The sequence below is a fragment of the Poeciliopsis prolifica genome, unplaced genomic scaffold, assembly GCF_027474105.1.
Source record: "Poeciliopsis prolifica strain line A6 unplaced genomic scaffold, Auburn_PproV2 SCAFFOLD008, whole genome shotgun sequence".
Classification (NCBI taxonomy): Eukaryota; Metazoa; Chordata; class Actinopteri; order Cyprinodontiformes; family Poeciliidae; genus Poeciliopsis; species Poeciliopsis prolifica.
The window spans coordinates 6,768,176-6,786,769 of record NW_026562383.1 but is presented as its reverse complement, the minus strand read 5'-3'; the positions used below and the strand labels follow the sequence as shown (position 1 = coordinate 6,786,769).

Sequence of the window (18,594 nt, the reverse complement as noted above, 5' to 3'; positions counted from 1 at the left end):
AAAACAATCCATGAATAACTTCTCATGAATGCGATACAGACAATCATCTTCTGAAGGATAAAATATTGCATACAAAAAAAGAGAGAGCCTAGTTTTATTTTATTTTTTACGTCATCTGATTGTACCTAGGTATGCTCATAATGAACCACCGTTTTTTTTTGTAATTTTTTTTATTAGAAACACATTACAAAAAAAAAAAAACAAAAAGCTAGAAATTATCCATAAACCTCTTCACAAGCTTATAAAAATTTGCTTCCAGTGCATTCACTTCACTCCAAAAATCCACACCCATCTGATCAAATAAAGCAGTCTAAAGAGATCCAGAGGAGTGCGTGGGCAGCGGTCAAAATCAGGCACATGAATCAGGGGTCGTCAGCACACGCGACCCTGCCTAACAGCAGACACTCCTTCGCTTATCGATGTGGTAAATATCACAAAATTCACCGTTCTCCGATGTACGCATGATGACTACACAGCTAGGATTGTGCTTCTTTTTCCAGTCCGAAGAAGGAAAAAAAAACAACAACCATCATTTTTTGTATATTTTTGAAGTTAACAAAATAACCTAAATAAATAATATTTCTTAGAGCTGAAAACAATAGATCAACTGCATATGTCAAATCTGAAATTCTAGAAAAGAATTTTATTTATTGATAAATATCCATCTGTTTAGCCTTAACATAAATTATTAAACTTTATCGTGGAACAATTATCTAATTTTACTAAAATGATACCATTAAGTCGACATTAGTCAACTCTAAACATTGGCTGGAATCAGATAATATCAGATAATATTTAAAGGCTTTTGCCTTTGTACCCCATATTAAAAACAGTAGAAACAATTTGAGCAATCTTCACGGTACTGTTTGGATTTAAAGGTTGCTTGATATTGATGGCGTTGTATTGTGTAGATTATTAAATACTAGCCTTACTTTTTCATTTAACAGAAATTAATCTGTTTGGGGTTTTATAGTAAATTTCTTAATCTGGGACCTGAGTTTGAATTTCGCAACAAAACAAGCAAGGTAGTGTGACAAAAAAATGAAATAAAAAAATCCTTGAATCCTTACACCACTTCATTCTGTTCCTGCTTCTCTTATGAGCCTGTTTTGACTTTTGATGTCCAGAGTATACATTTGGGTTTCCAGGTGAAGTATGAAACGGCCACAATCACAGACGAAAATATATTTGATCTGGTTTTATGACACGATTGAGCAACACAAAGTAGCTCAGGAAAGTCGGATGTGTCCATCTTTTCTGACAGGAGAAGCTAAATGATGTTCAAATGCAGGATGGAAACCTGGTAGACGTGAGAAAGACAGGAAGCTGCCATTGCAGCATTAGATAAGTCAACAAATGTTAGATTTAAGGACTGAACGAAAATAAAGACATCTCTTTCCTTTCTCTTTACAATTAGATGCTACATTGTGTTATTTTGTTGCAGAAAAGTTAAAAGGTGTAGGTTTAACTCTTTCATTTGTTTTTAGGGGGGTTTGAATACACTTGCACTGCAGGCACAGTCTCTACATGTGGAAGCGGCTATTGGTCCAGACTGGTTTGAAAATGTTGGATATTGTCTGATCTGAGATCTGTGGAAAGATTGATACAAACTACTAGCCAAATCATTTTTCTCGTCATTTTCTTTGTAATTATAAATAATAAAAAAAACGCTTAAAGGCCGTTATCTTTTTTTTTTTTTGCACAGTGTCTCTGACCAGACCCTGAATAAAATTAATTCATCAAAAAGTAAATCAAACTTGCCATACAAAAATAATTTCAGTAGACTTAAAGGGTGATCCTAGATAATTTTACAGCTTTTGTCTAGACTTGTGTGAAATCTTCTGCTCAGAGATGAAAACTACATTCTACTGATGCACAAAGGTGTGAGAAATCTGAGAAAAAAAAATGTAGAGATGCAAACGCGAACTTGATCACGACGCGTATTTTTTGACAAAGCATTTACGCTTAGCTGATACAGATGTGCTCGAAAGCTTGAAACATTTTTGGATCTCATACAAGTCACAGCAACCAAGGAGAAGGCAACCGAACAACGGAGATGTGAACAAAATGGAGAAACGCACCATAAAGCGCTTTGCATTGAAAATGCTCTAATATCTCAGCTCTGTGAGCGCCAAATGAATGGGAGGACTGCCATTAATTAAAGAACTTACTTTTTAATACAATCAACAACATGACCGTCCAGAGTTTTGATTAAAGTGCAGATAAGTTATTCTGTAGAGTATAAAACAGTAGAATGGGACTTGCATGTAAAAACTGCGCATGGGGTGGTTCACTGTTCTGACATAGTTTGGAATTTAAATACTGACCCTCATATCACCGTAAGATTAACCAAAGACATCCCTACAACTTTCCCAGAGGCGTTTTGAAAAATATTAACTATAGAACCTACTGTCGATGTGAAGGTTACATTAACTCAGGATTGTCTTTCTACTAAAATGGAGCCTGTGAGCCACTGTACTTTTAAAAAAATTGCATATATCCTCTGCGTCTTATAAAACCATTAGAAAAAATGGAATTGAATTATTGCTCAACCAATTCGATGCAGTCTCAAAGGAATGTCTCCTCATAGTTTTCAGTCGGGTCCCTGGCTTCAGGGCCTCTGGATGCGGTTCTGACTGTAGCAGAGGGGCTTACGCCGGCCCCCCAAGTCACGCTATCGTAAGATGGCGGCGAGGACAGCAGCGAGTCCTCCGCCGCCTGTTCGACTTGTATCGCTACAGGAGCGAAGTGGTGGATCATGGAAGCTATGAGCCCCTCCGTCTCTGGAGCGTTGTCCACATCCACCGCCGTCTCGTAGTTGATTTGTCTGTAGAGGTAAGACGCCTGCTTCATTTGCCGCCGCACCAGATGCCTCCGGTAGCATCTCTGGATGACGACCGCAGACACCTCCTCCATTTTGTGGCGCAGCGTGGAAGTGATGGGCTCGTGGGAGACATTAGATGGGTTGGTCATCATGAACTTCTCCTCCATCTGCTGTTTGAGGGTGTCCATGTCACCCGACTCCCCCAGTACGCGTTTTGTGAACGCAAACAAGATGTCCAGGCAGTGGATCTTGTCCCCGCTCACCATAGGAAGGTCCATGGAGATCAGCTGGATCTTGTTGGGCTTCGCGATCCGCAACGGCTCCGACAACGCATCGGCAAATCTCTCCAGCATCGAGAACTCTATGAACTGCGTGGCCTCGGAGTCGAACTTCTCCCAGACCTCGTAGAACATTTCGAAGTCATCCTCGCTCAGAGGTTCTGTGCTCTCCTCGGTGGCGACGCTGAAGTTCTCCAGGATGATGGCTATGTACATATTTACCACGATGAGAAAGGAAATGATGATGTAGCTCACGAAGAAAGCGATGCCCACCGACGGGTTCCCGCAGTTTCCGCGGGCGTTGGTGCCAGTGTTGACAAAGTTGACGTCACACTCCTCTGGGGGGCTTGACATTATGGGGCTCAGGAGGTTGTCCCAGCCTGCTGAGGTGCTGATCTGAAAAAGGCAGATGATACTGTTCCCAAAGGTCTCAAAGTTAAACATGTCATCGATCCCATCTTGCTTCTTCACGTAGGCAAAGTTCGCCATGCCAAAGATGGCGTAGATGAACATTACGAGAAAAAGCAGGAGGCCAATGTTGAACAGTGCTGGCATGGACATCATTAAGGCAAACAGTAAAGTCCTTATTCCTTTGGCCGCACGGATAAGTCGAAGTACACGTCCTATCCTGGCCAGTCTGATGACTCGAAACAGCGTTGGAGACACAAAGTACTTCTCAATGATATCAGCGAGGACAATCCCTGAATTGAGAGGAAAACCAAATGAGAACAGATTAGATAAGTTGTGTATTTGTATTTTTTTCCAACAATGAATTAATAACAGACATACAAATAGCAACAGCCAGAATTATGATCGCCGTCGATCTGTGATCAACTAGTCAGAAACTAGTAGTCGCATCTTTTTTAAACTCTTCCGTGTTTACTGACCAAGCAGGTTGTTCTAACCCAACGTTATTAGATGTGGGAGTTGTTGATAAAAAAAAAGAAGCTGGCTGCATGTATTACAGTAAAGTCTCTCTACTTTATACTTTGAAAGGCTGAGTCCTATTTTTCAGAGAACAGACTGGACTATAAAGAATATTTGAAAATGTTACATTTAAGATAACGATCTACTAACTCCACAAGAAATATACACAAAGACTGACAGTAGCTAACAGTGCTAATTATGCCTATCACAATAAAGGCTAAAAAGATACTAATGCCAACTCTTCTGTAATGTTGTCATTGTTTTAAAACCTTGCTAATATTTAATGTCAATATTTGGGAAAATATTTCATGTATTTTTGTGATATATGGTGCTAATACATTTTGAGGTGTGAAATGAAATTAGTAAGCTGGTGAGCTGTATTCTGTGTAGCAAAGGACTTAATGAGATGTACAGTAATTTTCTTGGTTTAAATTATTAGCACCGACGTCTCTGCTCCGTCTATTTGTTGATCTGCAGCATTGCAGAGAGAGACAGCTATTCAACCTTGGAACAGTTTGGACGAGAATATAATATAGCAGAAAATTGCGGGGGAAACAAAAAATTGTTCATCAAAAGGAAAGTTGCTATCTGCAGGTCAGAGCCTTATAGAGTTGGCCATGGAAAGGTATCAACACACTGAGTAATGCCCGTCTACTAAAAGTTGAAGTTGCCTTCAATATAAGATGATCCTTACCAATTATAGAGAGAACGATGACCACAAAGTCAAAAATGTTCCATGCAACAGTGAAGAAGTAACAACGGAGAGCAAAGAGCTTAATCAGGCATTCGGTTGTGAAGATGACGATGAAGACCAGGTTGATGATGTTGAGAACAGACTCCATTCGCTCCGACTGCTCGTCGGTTTCCACCATCATGGTCACCATGTTGACGATGATGAGCATCATGATCATGATGTCGAAGGCTTGCTTGGACACCAGGTCGAAGAAGAAGGCTTGGAGAATGTTCTGGAATTGGAGAACACAAACCCTCAGTTGGTGAAACCACAATCTTCCATCAGAAGAGCAATTCATAAGTACAAAGGAAATGCAGAGGGATGGGCGCTGTGACGTGTGTTTTACCGCAGGCCTTGGTATTGGCTTTTGAGGTTTCTTAGAACCCAACTTTTTCATTGCATTGTAGTACTTCTTTTGTTCCTCGGTCATGAAAATATCCTGTCCACCTAAGTGCAAAACCAAAAGATCACATTACGATTACATTCATCTCATTTTCACATGTGAAAAGAGAGCAAAAAAATGTTTTCAAAATTGATGTATTCATTGTCTTTTAGTAGATATGGGAACTTTTTACAGGCAGAACCAGAGTTGAGGCAGCTTAGAGTCATGGGAAAGTAGCTGGTACTTTCGCAGAGGTAACAGAGGAACCGTTTCCTGTCTTTGGCATAACTGTGGAGGATCTGATCTTTTTCACAACGTCGCCTCGGTTCATGGAGGTTTCCAGGCTTAATGCGCAGCTGTCTTAAGGCAGCACCACAGTTTGAGTAAGACGTTACAACAAAGTCGTTCTGTTCTTGATCCAGTAGAGGTCGAGCTCTAGCTTTTAAACAGAAGGGCTCACATTTAATGAGAATACCGAAGAAATTTCTCCTTAGAGCCTCGTTGTCCATTCACTTTTGTTTTTTTTCAGTTTTCCATTTCAAATCATCGTGTGGTTCAACCTTGGAACGAAGCTGCGTGGACTCCTTAGTAAAGCCGCATAACATATCGATAATAATAATCACAATACGAATGTTTCCAGAGTTGAAATCTGCTTGAAGTGCAATAAGTTCACTCCTTTGCATGCCAATGTGATACTCACCTTCACTAGAACAGATTACAGTGCCCAAGAGGCCAAACGTCACAAAGAGTGTTAAAAGTACAGTGAAAGATGGGTGTATTTGTTGCCATTGGTGTCGCCATCACCTTATTTTATAAAATCGTGCAGTTCTATTTCTGCATTTTTGCTTTTCACTCATAAAAGAGCGAGAACTTGTTTGAAAATGGCAGGTGCTGATGTTTCATTTATAGGTTAAAGAAAAAAAAAACCCTCAATCCAAACTTGACAACAACGGTGCTTTAAATACTTATCTTTCTCTTCTGCTGATTGAAATTGTCAATGATGACCCCGATGAAAAGGTTGAGGGTGAAAAAAGAGCCGAATATGATGAAGACAACGAAGTAGAGGTACATGTAGAGGTTGATTTCTCTGCTGGGCTGCTCCTCCACCTGCAAATGGTTTCGTCAGTGAACTGTTTGCTGAAAAGAAAAACATTCACAGCCTGAACAGAGGCGCAAACACTTACTCCTCTTGAATCAACGGCGGCGTTCATGATTTCCATCCATCCTTTAAACGTCGCCTGAAAGCAGAACAATTTGTTCATCATCAAATTGTTCATCATCTAAATGTTTTTCTGAGCTGCGCTGCTGACAGAGCTATTTAAAACCTATAAATAAATCCATATCAGTTGATTCAAAACTACACCAATATGTGTTACGATGTGAGAAATTGTTTTTTCCTGACTGCAATAAACCTAATTAATATTAACATTAAGGAAAAAAACAACAACTACATTCTGACAGCAGAGAGAAACTCACCACTTGCAGAAGGGAAAGGTAGCCAAGTCCAACATTGTCAAAGTTGACCTTCACCTTTGTCCAGTAGAACTGCGTGTCATTCATGGCGAGACAGTCGGACTTGTTGTTGACCACAGAGACGCTGTGGATGAAGCCCGTTCTGTTCACGCACTTCCCGAACTTGCCGGCGAACAGGTTGACTCCCATGATGCTGAAGATGAGCCAGAAGATGAGACACACGAGAAGCACGTTCATGATGGAGGGGATGGCTCCTATGAGGGCATTCACCACCACCTGGAGGGTCAAAGACAAGAAGAGCTGATACGTAGTCATCCAAACTTATTTTCTCTTCAGCTCCTTGCTGGAGCTACTGCTTCAGATCGTATAGAATCAAATGTGAAGAACCAACATGTAATTTGATCAGAACAGGAATCCAGAGAAACCCCTACAAGCGTATAAATTACAGGCTAATTATTCTGATTAAAACATGGGGAACCAACATGTAGTTTCATACTTTTACTTAGTTCAAGCTCTTGTGATTCAACTAAGAATTTCCATACTTGATCTACGGTTGAGGATAGAAGTTGAATCAGCATTCAACAGAACAGCATTTCCTTCACAAAGACATCAACAGTGGCAGACATGCACATTAGTCTCTTACCCTCATGCCCTCAAATCTGGACAGCGCTCTGAGAGGCCTCAAGGCCCGCAGGGTTCGCAGTGACTTGATGGCAGAGAAGTCCGAATATCCCAGTGAATTTGCAACCAGGCTTATCAGAGACACCTAAATACAAACCAAAACCTATTTTATAGACAAAATCATTAAAGAAAAAAAATAATAACTCAGCATTAGAAAAAACCCAATTAAAAGACACTGGAAAATCATAAAGACTGAAGGAATACATAACATAAATCAAAGAAGACTTGCTAAATCGTTTATGGAGCCATATCTGGTGGAGCTTTGGGACATTCCACAGTCAGGAAAACACCTATCAAAATTTGGTAGATTTGGTTTGTCTTTTAGTCGTAGCTAATTTAAACTTCCACTCTATTCTACATCCAGAACAGACAAAACAAAAATGGTATTCCTCTGAAGAATGGCCCATGGATGGCAGCTATAAATGAAAATGGCATGACAAAAATGACAGACAGAGGAAGCTCATGTCATGACGAAACACAGACAAGTATGCACATATGACCAGGGTAGTCCATGCATGCATACTCAGCTATATATGCATATAAATATGGATATATATCAAATAGAGGGAGTTTTATAAAGAACTTCTAAATCTTTGTCAAATTGTTTCCGAATTTGTGTTCAGCTGATCGCATCCAGAAATCAAAACCAATTTAAGGCTTAGAGGCACCAATGTCCTGAATTTCTTTATAAAAGTCTATTAAGAGATGTATTGGGCCAATATATCTAAAGAAGATACTCAATTGTTATTTTCTGGACAACTTTGGCTCCAAAAGAGTGAAAGTCAAAAAAAAAAAAGAAAGAAAGAAAAAAAAAAGAAAACTGAATAATAAAATTATAAAAAAGTGTTATTATTACAGTCAGACCAATAAATAAAAATGTTTTGTTTCGCTGTAGTTCAAACAGAGCAGGTGTTAATTCAACTGATTAATTTACACAAATAAAAGTTACAGTAAAAAAAAAACAAAATAAAAGCACAGTGCCTTGCAAAAGTATCCATAACTTTTAAACTTTTCCACATTTTGCTAAATTACAACCACAAACTTCAAGGTATTTTACTTTAGCAAACTAAAGCAATGCAACACATAACGAACTGGTAAACAGACATTTACACATGGATTCATTCCAACATTTTTTGTGCTATTACACATCTAAAATAAAGTGCCACATGCGTTTGAACCTCTGACTTGTATCTAAGTCGATACTTACAGTCACAATGACTGAATCGCCTTTTGCTGCAGCAACGTTGCAGGTGTTTTGGGGGATTTGCCCCTTTTCCGATTAAGAATTTGCCCACTGCTCTTTTCAGATCCGCTCAAACTCAATCAGATTGGATGTAAAATGTCTGTGAACGTCAATTTTCAGGTCTTGGCAAAGATGGTCAATTGGATCTCGGTTCAGACTTTGACTGGGCCTTTTTATGTCACAGAGTGGTTGCATGTTTTAAACCTTTCCTGTGAGACATGAGGTTGCATGTGGCAAAGTTGAAAGAGTAAGAATATTGTTGCAAGGCCCTGTTATAACCAGGCACATTTCATAACTTGATTGTCCTTTCACGGTATAAACAAGATCTTCTGTAGATAATCCTCGGAGCTCATGGTGCTGCGTTTGTTTTTGATACAAAAGCCACGTACGTTTTGTTTTCTTCACATTTCACACCCAATCGAGTCGCCTGGAGACGAGACGGAGGCCTTAATATCACAACAAAGCAGCAGGTACAAGTGAAGAAGAAACACACAGGCCGAGTGTGATAGCAGGTCCCGCACTCACCTGGGACCCGCGAGCTACAACTTACCCTAACAATAGTGCGGTCTGTGGCGATCTGTGTAACAGCAGGTGAAATCAGAAGAGGTCAAGTCACGCCTCGGCCACTTTGGACGTACACGCACTACAGAGCCACGCCGATTCACAGTAAGCAAAATGCAGAACCCGTTTTAAGAACAAACTGCTTCATGTAATGCTTGTTTCGGTGAGGGATTTCGGAAACTTCACTCCGGTGCTTTTCAAGTGGGGGCCTCAGAAAGTTGGAGGGAAGTTGAGAGAATAAAAAAGCAAAACTAGAAAAAAACTAATCACTATTCTAGATTTCAAATTTTTAATGTGATGTTTTTCAATCGTTATTCTAAATTATAAGTTACTGAAATGTTATGTGCTAATCTTTCTAATCTTTCTGAATGGCTGCCAGTATGGAGCTGCTTTGCTCCTGAAGACAACTTAGCTGACGAGAAATGGAAAATGCAACTGTGCAGGTCACTGCTGCAAAAACATCTGGGAACGGTACATCAAGTCCACAGATGTAACGCAGTTCGTGGGTCCATGGCAAAGAAAAGTTTGGGAAGCTGTGCTCTAGTTGGCCTCTTCAGTAACAGGAAAACAGTTTAAGGTTTGGTAAAGACAGGGTTTGAGCATTTTATAGACTTAGATTTGTTAGAAATAAACAGACAAACCCTTTCCTGATAATACAGTGTATTGCAAAATTATGCATAACCCATGAACCTTTTAACATTCATGTTACAATCACAAGCCTCGGTGTGTTAAACGGAAGCTGATGGATGGATGGATGAATGGATGGATGGATGGATGGATGGATGGATGGATGGATGGATGGATGGATGGATGGATGGATGGATGGATGGATGGATGGATGGATGGATGGATGGATGGATGGATGGATGGATGGATGATATAGCGACACAAATAAGGAAGCAAGTCATTGAAAATGCGGTGGATTTGCAGAAACACCCTGTAAACCAGCTGCCTGTCAGACATGAACTAATTTACACAAAGAAAATTTCCACGTGCATAAAATATAATCTAAACATCCAGCTGTTCAGTGAAGATCTCCAGTGCATTGACCAAGAAACACAGCAAGCTGTTTGTGAAAAAGTTTCGTTACAAAATAAATCATATCTAAAGTTTTGAAGCAGCCAAGAGGCCAATTTTACCTTTGGAGGAGCTGCAGAGATACGTGACTCAGACATAACTACAAAATGAGACTGTCCTGGGAAAGTGGCAAAATAAAAGCCGACCTGATCTGAATCCAGATGGGAATATTTAGCAACCCTTGAAAACTGTAGTTCACAGGCTGTCCTTCCACAGTGACTAAACCGGAGATACATTATTAACCTCAATTCAACCAAAATTTCAGTTTCTAGATGCAGCTGCAGTGAAAGGTTGTTCCACAAACTATTGATGCAGGATGTGAAAACTGAAAGCATTTGGCTGCACTGGAATTCTTTTTAAGGCGTATAATGGTAAGTCAGGGAAAATATACACGCCTGCAACACTGTCAGATTTTTATATGTAAAAAAAAAAAAAGCCAAAAATCATTGTTTTGTACCATCACATGAAATCTCACAGAAATGAATTCATGTGTGTGATTGTAATGTGACATAAAAGAGTTATGGATACTTATGCAATGCACTGTAATAAATCACCAACCCAACAGAAAATGAATCATAATTCAACCTGAAAGACCACAATATTTCATCTTTCATGAAAAGATCAAATGATCACACTAATGACAGCCAAACTTTCACTCACATCCACAATGAGGAAATCGAGCCAGCACCAGTAGTTGGTGAAATATTTCTTGAAGCCATATGCTATCCACTTGAGGAACATTTCCAGGACAAAGATGTAGGAGAAGACTTTGTCGGCGTACTCTAGCATGACTTTGATGACTTTTCTCCTCTCGATGTAGATGTCTTCGAACGCCTGCCGGGACAGAGGACGACCAGCCAATCAGATCAGGCGAAGCATGAAAACATTTCTACTGCTGACCGCCGATCAGGGCAGATCTTACCAGAGCCCCGCTGCTGAGCAGGATCATGAAGATGATGAAGGTCTCAAACCAGCTGTGTTCCACGATCTGGTAGCAGGTCTTCCTCAGCCTCCACCAGGCTTGGCCCAGGCCGCGGCTGGTGTCGATGTCGCAGCACGGACAGTGCCTCAGACACACTGACGCCACATCGAAAACGCACGTTAGACAAAAGCGGCTTTGAGCAAATATTTTCATTGGTCTGATGTGGTGATGTCAAACATATCCAAACATCCATGCAGCAAGAGGCTACCATCATCTTTTGGTTTCTCCTCAGGTTTGATAGTTTCCATTTCCAACTTGTGGTTGATCTTTTGCTACACAAACACGGCCAAGGCCAAGAGTGTCAAACATAATATCTGCCTGCCATGCTTAAGACTTTCTAAGGCCTTTTAAATGCCACCGTGAATTCATTTTTAAGACCAAAAACATATAGAAATATAAGATGTAGTTGGGGGATCCTGCAGTATTACCGCATAGCATAAATTTTGAAATTTCTGAAGTTTGTTTGTGGCTCTTTGCTTCTCATAGTGCATGTTGCTCTCGACAGCCATAGGGTCAAGCTTAAAAGATTTTTGCTTGACCCTCAAAAATCTTGCTTTTTGCTTGACCCCACTGTTAAGTCCGTAGCCGGATTTCAAAAGTGGAGAACCTATGCTTCCTGCAGAGCACCGTCTGCTCCGTCCCTTATTTTAGCCTTACTGTTGCATCTCCAGGGCAGGCTGTTCTCCAGGCGAACCCCATAATGTTGTTTCTAAACATGACCGTTCTTTGGAAAGTTGTGCGAAGCTGACTCACAGTATGGGAAGCAGTCCTCCGGCTCCATGCTGTCATCATCCAGCTCCGACAGGTCGTCTTCCTCCTCTCCAGGCTTCCTCATGTCCACGGTGCTGCCCTCCGACAGGCTGATCTTCTCCTGGAGAGGAGGGTTAGTCAAAGTTACCGGGATGCCGTTCACAGTCCATTTTGATGAGATTTTCCTGATTAGTAAGGGCAGCATATTTCCAATGATTTCTTTTAGGAAGGAGGTGCAGACTCAATCCAATAAAAAGGGTACGAAGTTTAATCCAGGAATAATCACAGGACCAAGGGACCAGATTACCAGCATGACAAATTTTGTTGTTTTCTAAAGGCGCAGGAACAACAATCTCTCCAAAACTGAATTACAGAGTGTGAGACAGGTTTTTTTTTTTTTTTTTTTTTTTTTTACAATTAACCAATTACCAGCCGTATTCCTGTCAACAGTGTGTGCGTTTGACGCTCTACTCAGGCAGAACTCCTCCTTGTTTTGAACTGTGAGCAGCTGCTGATGCTCCGCTAAGCCGATGGAGGTTTGAAGGAGGGCGGTGTGATGTGGAGCGTAGACAGCAGGCCGTTCGGCTCAGCCTGGCCTCGTCTGGCTCTCCTCAGCTGTGGGAGCTTAATCTTTCTACAAAGCCCGGCTTCACATCTGGCCCACTCCTGTCCGTCCGCCAGACAGACAGACAGACATATAACCTCCACCTCAACACACTTTTAAGTTAGCTGGAAAGCCCCGTACGGGGATTCAGGCTTAACTTGTTGGATTTTTTTTTAAAGGAATAAACAAAAACATATAATTAGGAATTACAGTTTTCTTAATGAATAAACTCTGGCTTCCACAAAGATGATTTTTTTATTTATTTGCGGAGCTAAGCTAACCGCTAAAGCCAGCTTGCTCACACTGCAGAAAACTATATCCACACATTGGCCAAGCAGCGACAAAACGATTTCCCCTCTAATGTCATTTATCTCCTCTTCAATTCAACTGGAAAACAAATAAATCTGTTCAGACACATAAGGTTAATTGTGCTACTAATTGATCAGTAGCCATAGTTGTATTCAAAGTATTTACAGTGCCTTGCAAACATTTTTTTTTCACAAAAAGAAATGTTAAATTTGGTATGCATTATTATTATTATTATTATTATTATTATTATTATTATTATTATCCCTGGTGTGTTTCTTGAGCTACATGGTTCTGTTTGTTCAATTATGGTTTTAAGAAAATTCATACTGGGTGACTGGTTCTACTTTGAATTTATTTATTGCATGTAATAAAACACAAATGTTTCTGACAAAACATAAAAAGCTAAAAGAGGACGATTGTGCAAGTCTTTACATGCGAGTTCACCAACTTTGCTTTGCGCCGAGAGCGCTGTTAAAATTCCAGGACAATTGTTCCACACCTTTACAAAAAAAATAAATAAATAAATTGGCTAGAAAGAAACCATTCTTAAACGTGCCCATCCTTAAACTACGGCTTCAGTAAAGCAGCTTTTCCAGGATCTCAACAGAACATGTTTGCACAACGAGACCCTTCCGATCCTTTGCTGCTGATTCAGCTAAAAGAAGAAAAATGTGGGAAAATTGGGAAAATTCTTATTTCAGTTCAGTTACATTCAGTATAATTTCTGGCAGAAGCGAATGCAAGAACGTGAATTAGTAGATGCTTCAACTAAGCTTTAGCTTTAGAGTGAAAACTGACAATAAAGTGAGGTGATAAAATGCTTGGGTGAAATTTTCTGCGGGCGCTTGGCGTTGAGATGAAAGCGGAGAGGATTCATAGCAGGTCACAGATTGTTTTGTAGTTTGTTTAGCAGTTTGTAAGCGAATCAGAAGCAACATTGCAGCAGCCTTGATGTGCAGAATTGCACACCAAAAACAAACACAAGCAACAGCTACTGTTTACATAGAATTAAAGGCAATTAACAAAGGGAATCAGAGTTTTTTAAGTCCTATTTTCTTGAAAAATACTTTTTAGAGTAAAATATGAAATGCCGGAAAATCTGAGTTTACCGGTTTGTTGTCCTCATCCTCTGATGACTCTGAATTTTCCTCCTCCAGAAACTCCACGTCAGACTCTCCCGGAGCGATGGGAACCACGACGGTCAGGTTGGGGTTGGTCATATAACTGTCCTCCTCAGGAAGGATGTACTTTTCTCCGCAGCTTCCGATTATCCCGCCGTTGCTCTCTGTGTGATTTCCGACCATCGGCTCAGCCTGAACGGCCTCTTTGGCCTTCTGCTTTTGACTCCTGAAGCCGTGTCTGAAGAGGTCGACGATGCTCCCACAGAGCCACGACGCGCCGGTGTGGATGCGGCCGATGGCGACCTGGATGTTGTTCAGGTCGCCGTCTTCTTCGGGAGCGGAGAGGTTGTCGGAGCTGAAGGAGCTGAGCAGCAGGGCAAGAAACAGATTCAGCACCTGGGGACGGAGAAATGTGTTATTTTACACGAGGGTTAGACAAATTCTTTTTAAAAAAATACACATTTGCAAATAAAAGCCCGTGCAAAAAGCATCCATGCATCCTAAAGTTTTCCAAACTCGATCACTTAAAGATATCTTGTGGGATCGTATGTGAAACAGGAAGCCGCCAGCTGTAGAGTGGAAGGAAAATGACGTCTGTATGATGTTCAATGATCAATTAAAATGAGCTCCGTAATTTCCATTCTGATGCTTAATATTTTTTGAAGGGCAGTTTTGTTCATAATTCACTTCATTTACGGTTTGGTTTCCTTTTTATTTATAGTTGTTGGGTTTTATTTTGGATATTTAAAATATCTTCCAGTCCCAGTGTTACGTGCTCTTTATATAATCAAAGTGTGTTGGATTTGGAGACTTAGTATTACATTACCAACGCGTTGCTCGAAAAGCTCTCTCAAAACAACAAATGTTGTCGTTTGTCACAATAATTCCCTGGAGAAATGATCGTCCAGAAACATTTGTAGTATGGCAGTGGCAGCGTCATACTGAGGGGAGGCTTTCCTGGAGCAGGGACAGGGACACTGGCTGTCGCTGATTGAACGATGGATGGAGCTGAACACGGCGAATGAAAACTTGTCTGAAGCTGGTGGGTAGAGCAAGAACGGACTTACTGAGATTAAATCATATTGTGCTGTAAATGCACAACAGGAAACAGGCTTTGTACACGAAGGAGCGAGTAAGAATAATAACCAGACATGTCTCACGTATTTGCCAACATTGCTAAATCCTGCCTAGTAGTTCAGGAGGTTATTCAACAATGTATGATCACATACGGAATCAGCTGCTGCATCCCCCTTTAAGTCAAGGCTCAAAGCACATGACATAAAAGTAATCTGTCAGCTGGCTTGGTGTGTGTGGGGGCTGTATGCACGCACACACACACACGCACACACACATACACAAGAACAGGAAGTGTGTGTGACACACACAGTTGATAAGGATCATCTTTAGCTGCTGAGCCACGCAGTTATGGGATGATTTGCGATAAACGGCCTCTTCTCGCCCCCCCAAGCATCCTGGATTATCCTTTAGATGGACTGCTTCCTCACAATTATCATCTACAGAAAGGTTCTATGCAGTGAAATCCAATCAGAGAAACAGTTTTGAGTGGATCTTTGACCTGGCATGGCAGCCGACAGGCACTAACGAGATCCGCATGCAAAACAATGGACTAGGAACCGTGACAAGCCGACCACTCTCCTGATGTTCCTTTAGCGTTAGCTAGAAGAAGAAGCAACGCGTCTTAAATACACATCTGCCACTTATATGTGAGGCATTAAGAGTTTAATGAGACTAAGATAAACCCTGATCATTTTTAAGAAGAGAGAAAAAAAAATTATGCATCATCCAAGAGTTTTCCATTCCCTGCCCAAAATATTTACAGTTTATCCCACAATTATTCACACCTCTGGCAGTAGTCTTTTAATGCCGCCAACATATTTTCAAAAGGTGGGTCTCTCGGATTCGTTGCCCTAAACTGACACTGTCAGACGTGACGTAGCTGAACAAAGTGGTTCAGTACGAGAAGTGGACTTTCTCTGGAGTAGGACCCTGGAAACAGTATTTTGTGGAGAATCATCCTTTCTCCATGCTGAGTTCTTGATGTATGAGGTTGAAGAAGAGTCAGTGAGTTGAATTGATGGATTCTATTTATTAATACCAATTCCATTTCTCATGCAGGACAAAATGGCATCAAGCAAAAGTTTGTCATTCTCTTTGTCAGCCTCCATCTAAGCTGCACCCTACATGGGGCGTTTCTTTAACTTGAGCTGTGAGGATGTTTCCTAACATGTCATTTCTTTCGTCTTTGCAACTATCTAAACCAGAATTATTCATTCTCAATACGTGCGAGACTAGGAATAGCACAGTGATTGTTCGTGACTTACCACCAGGTTCCCTATGACCATGACCAACATGAACACCAGGATGCAGAGAGGCTGCCCGGCCACTTCCATGCAGTCCCACATGGTCTCGATCCACTCGCCGCACAACACCCGGAACACGATCAGGAAGGAGTGGAAGAAGTCCTTCATGTGCCAGCGGGGCAGCTGGCAGTCAAAGGCGATCTTACACACACAGTCTTGGTAGTTCTTGCCAAACAGCTGCATGCCCACCACAGCGAAGATGAAAACAATGATGGCCAGCACCAGCGTCAGGTTCCCCAGGGCGCCCACGGAGTTCCCAATGATCTTGATGAGCGTGTTGAGAGTAGGCCAGGACTTTGCCAGCTTGAACACTCTCAGCTGATGAACACAGAACAAATAGAAATGTGCTCGCTTGGCGTTTGAAACCCTTACAATGCAAAGCGAAACAATGCAACACAGTCTGAGAGCTGAAGGTTTGTCGCACCAGCCTGAAAGAGCGCAGGACAGACAGTCCCTCCACGGTGGAAAGGCCCAGCTCCATCAGACTGAGGCAGACGATGACGCCGTCGAAGATGTTCCAGCCCTGCTGGAAGTAGTGATAGGGGTCCAGGGCAACGAGCTTCAGCACCATCTCAGCTGTAAAGATCCCTGTGAAAACCTGGAAAGAATTTGTTCTCCATCACATCAGTATTAAAGTTCTTTGAAAAATTTACAACAATTTCCTCATCAATTACTGCAAAAATGTTTACGTTTTAGTTTTCAAGGCTCGATCTGTTGTGCAATTTTAAAACCCAAGAATTGCATACGGCGAATAAAAATGGATTGAGTTACTGCCCTGAGGAAAATAAACAGGAAAAGAACAGTTCAAAATTTCTAAAGTTATGAGGATCAACGACCCAGTCCACCATTTCCTGTGTAAATAAACATTAGCTTCTGTGTGCATCACTCAAAAATAAGGACGTTTTAAAGTTTGTAAAATAGCCAACTTTGATGTATACAATGCTTGACTCGTTTTAACAACTGATGGATGTCAGTCCCTCATTGGTTTCCCATTAGCTTGTGATTGTGGGGTTCTGTCATATAAGTAATAAATTGGTTCTCACTTTTATTGGTATCACAATATTGGCACAAAATATCTTGATAAAACTAAAATTTTACAGTTAAAACAAACAAACGAAAAAAAAAGAGTAAAATTCTGGCAAACACATCTGCCGGTATTTTACCGCAGTCTTTTTTTTGCAGTGGACATCACCCACCCGTACTTGAATAGAGAATAGTATTATTAACCTTTTCTATACACATTCAGAACACAAATACAGAAACTCTGCCCATCATTTCCTGATGAAAATTTGCTTCTCACCAGGCAAATGTCTCAACAACAGAACCTTTGACTTGGCATCAGCGTAGAAGCTAAAAAAAAAAAAGAAACGTCCTTCTCGTCGAGTGCTGAAATGCAATATCAGTTTGAAAACCATTTTCCTCTTCAGCCAGCTCATATCTCCTAACGTAGCACCTGACAGCACTTGAGGGAACGCGGGCTAAATGCAGGATGTGATCCGGCTCCTATCATTGAAGAGCCTCTTACCAGGTTGCCCACTGACAGCATGGTGTTGAACTCCTCAGTCATGGGGTAATGCTCCAGAGCCATGAACAGGGTGTTCAGCACGATGCATATGGTGATCCCCAGATCCAGGAAGGGATCCATCACCATGAACTTCACGCACTCCTTTAGCTTCAGCCACCAGGGGCAGCAGTCCCATATCAAATACTTCTTGGCGAAGGCGTACCAGCAAGGGGGGCACTTCTGCCTCGATTCCTCCAGCTCTGCAAGGAGGAACCCAAATCGGGTGAAAAAATGATTTAAAAAAAAAAAAAAAAGAATTTTTTTCCGATTAATTTCCTGGACATTACTCGAGGAATGAAATGGACCCACCCTCCATGGCGTCGCTGAAGAAGCTGAAGGAGCTGTGAGCTCGTTTCCTGCGCACAGAGCAGCGCTCCGTGACGCTGGGCGACGGCTGCAGCAGAGGTCTGGGAGCGGCGTCCACTCCACCGCATGGCCGCTGGCAGACAAGAAGAAATAAATGTCGTCTGATATATTGGTTTTGGTCTGATACTTGAGCTTGTTTTCTTTCAGGGCTCTGGCTAACAATTAATTTTGTAATTGATTTTTCTCCTAATTATTCAACTGATTAATCGGATAGAAAACTGGCAGATTCTACTTATTTTTTTATTGAAGCACTTAATGCCCTTTTTTATGTGATGTTGCAAATACATTAAAAGATGCAAATAAATAGTTACATTTTTTTTAAAATAAGAAAATTAAAA

At 41.1% G+C, this 18,594-nt stretch overlaps 1 protein-coding gene across 2 annotated transcripts in view; it reads right to left on the bottom strand.

Annotated features, from left to right (window-relative positions):
• The window catches only part of LOC129362288 (sodium channel protein type 4 subunit alpha B-like), a 38,464-nt gene continuing 19,870 nt past the window's right edge, over positions 1-18,594 (bottom strand). For both annotated transcript variants that reach the window (XM_055033739.1, XM_055033738.1), the window contains 15 exons: positions 18,200-18,329; positions 17,852-18,090; positions 16,751-16,924; positions 16,288-16,644; positions 13,934-14,341; positions 11,915-12,032; positions 11,102-11,256; positions 10,840-11,013; positions 7,261-7,383; positions 6,621-6,893; positions 6,329-6,382; positions 6,110-6,251; positions 5,109-5,209; positions 4,724-4,994; positions 1-3,803 (listed from right to left, as the gene is read on the bottom strand). In XM_055033739.1, the coding sequence (XP_054889714.1) occupies positions 2,569-3,803; positions 4,724-4,994; positions 5,109-5,209; positions 6,110-6,251; positions 6,329-6,382; positions 6,621-6,893; positions 7,261-7,383; positions 10,840-11,013; positions 11,102-11,256; positions 11,915-12,032; positions 13,934-14,341; positions 16,288-16,644; positions 16,751-16,924; positions 17,852-18,090; positions 18,200-18,329 (3,954 nt within the window). In that variant the 3' untranslated portion in view covers positions 1-2,568. The remainder of the gene's footprint in view (positions 3,804-4,723; positions 4,995-5,108; positions 5,210-6,109; positions 6,252-6,328; positions 6,383-6,620; positions 6,894-7,260; positions 7,384-10,839; positions 11,014-11,101; positions 11,257-11,914; positions 12,033-13,933; positions 14,342-16,287; positions 16,645-16,750; positions 16,925-17,851; positions 18,091-18,199; positions 18,330-18,594) is intronic.